The 2,071-nt window shown below is 59.9% G+C and overlaps 1 protein-coding gene across 1 annotated transcript; it reads left to right on the top strand.

Annotated features, from left to right (window-relative positions):
• Positions 1 to 234: 234 nt before the first annotated feature.
• On the top strand, positions 235 to 2,071 carry H310_11220 (hypothetical protein; the record flags this gene model as incomplete). The annotated part of the gene is made up of 1 exon (XM_008877802.1): positions 235 to 2,071. The coding sequence occupies one exon, from the start codon at positions 235 to 237 to the stop codon at positions 2,041 to 2,043; it is 1,809 nt and encodes a 602-aa protein (XP_008876024.1). The 3' UTR covers positions 2,044 to 2,071.

The raw sequence follows: 2,071 nt of genomic DNA, 5'->3' as shown, positions 1-2,071 counted from the left end.
CCTGCGCCTACTCCGCCACCAACAACATCGCCGGCACCCACCCCTGCACCAACAGCAACGGCTGAACCTACCCCAGAACCGACAACCACCCCTGCATCATCGACAACGCCTGCACCTACCCCTGCACCAACAGCAACGACTGCCCCTACCTCCGAGCCGACAACCATCCCTGTAGAAACGACGACAACTGTACCTGTAGTCACGACGACACCTGCACCTACCTCCGAGCCGACAATGACCCCTGTCGTGACTACGACGTCTGCACCTGTCCCAACTGATGTCACAGTTGAACCCACCGCCACCCCAACCACAACCACCACAGACGTCACGACCAAGGCGCCGACGACGATCCCAGTCACGACGGACTTGCCCGTTGTCACGGCCAAGACGGAGGAACCACTCTCGAATTCTACCTTACTGATCTTGAACGGCACGAATGCCCCCGTCACGACGGTGTCCAGCGACAACATCTTTGACAAAACCCCTTCCCCGACCAATGAAGGAGGCGCCCCGTCGGGAAACAACTTGGTCACGGACGCACCGATCCCGTCCCGTCCTAGCTCGGCCCCTCGGACGACGCCCGTGCCAGGAGCAGCGCCAACCGTGGCAGACGTCGACCCGTCACAAGCCACAGTCGCTGGGTCCGACACGAGCGGCAACAAGACAAATCGTTATGTGTTCAACGCCGTCGTCGGGCTCACGCTCGTCTTCCTTGCGTTCTTCCACTACCTGGCCATTGACCCGTCGTTCTTGGCCCCCGAGTCAGCGACTGGCGCTTTCACCGCCCCCAACTCGTGGGAGCTCCCGTCGTTCGCGTCGTTCATGCAATTCGTGGCCGTCGTGTCCTGTGCGAGTGTCGAAGCGCCCCATGCGATCTTTGCCTCGTTCACCGACTCGTTCTCGTGGCTCAACTTTATCGTGCGCGGTTCCGCCAACTCGGGCAAGCCGTCGGCTGTTGTCGCATCTAGCTTGCTCACGGACTTGACGTCGTCCCATCGAGCCCTTGAAGCCACGGGCTCCGTGTACGACGCGTTTGGGTTTTACCAATTTTCCCTGCGCATGATCGTGTTGGAGAACGACCTGTTCCTGCGCGCGTGGACGTTCTTCTTCATCGTGCTCGTGTGTTTGCTCGTGCTCGTGATCGCGACGGCGGCCGTGTCTCAGTTCACGGGCCGCCGCACGCCGTTCACCCAGTCCGACTCGGGGAGCTACACGTCGACGTTGAGAGATGCGAGCCGTCGGTTGCAGGGGATAACCGTGTGGTTTGTCACCATGGCGGTCCTTCCGCTCTCGACCGTGTCCATGTATGAGCTCATGCGCGACATCACGTCGGCAATTGGGTTCGGTTCGATCTCGGGCGTGTTTGCGCTCATCTCCCTCGTTGTCATCGGTGTGGGCATTCTCGCCGCGGGCTACATGATTCTTCGTCACACCGAGGTGCAACTGAGCAAGTATCGCACCAAGATCACGTTTGGCGTTCTGTACACCAACTTCAAATTTGAGTTCCGAGCGTTCTTTGCCGCGGCGCTCCTGCTGCAGTACGCGACGGGGGTTCTCTTGGCGGGGGTCGTCGCGCCGTCGACGCAGCTCATCTTGCTCATGGCGCTACACGCCGCGTACATTGTGCTGGTGGTCGTCCTGCGCCCGTTCGTGTCGACGTTGCAGCTCGTGTTCACGATCGTGTTTGAAGTCGTGGTTGTGGCGGTCTTCGGGCTATCGTACGCCATGTCCAAGGCGACGACAATCGACTCCAAGCTCACGCTGGCGTATGTCGTCGTTATCCTCGTCTGTGTTGTCATTGTCGCCATGTTCATCCGCAGCTTGATCAAGTTGTGGACGTTCGTGGTCGGCGCCGGCTCGCACGACCTGTCGACCCGCACGAACGGCGTGATTCCACCCCTCCAGTCGGCCGAGTTGAACAGTAATCGTGGTGCCGACACAATTTCGCTCAACAGCGGCAGCCTTGGCAGTGACGACTACGCAACCCTCGCGACCCCGACCAAAACGGTCAAGCTCGTCGACACAAATGCCAAGCAAGTTTAATCGCTAACGACACAGCGTTGCATGGTTT

Source organism: Aphanomyces invadans (genome assembly GCF_000520115.1).
Source record: "Aphanomyces invadans strain NJM9701 unplaced genomic scaffold supercont1.30, whole genome shotgun sequence".
Lineage (NCBI taxonomy): Eukaryota > Oomycota > Saprolegniomycetes > Saprolegniales > Verrucalvaceae > Aphanomyces > Aphanomyces invadans.
Note: the sequence above shows the minus strand (reverse complement) of the source record. Positions and strands in the feature narration are given on the sequence as shown.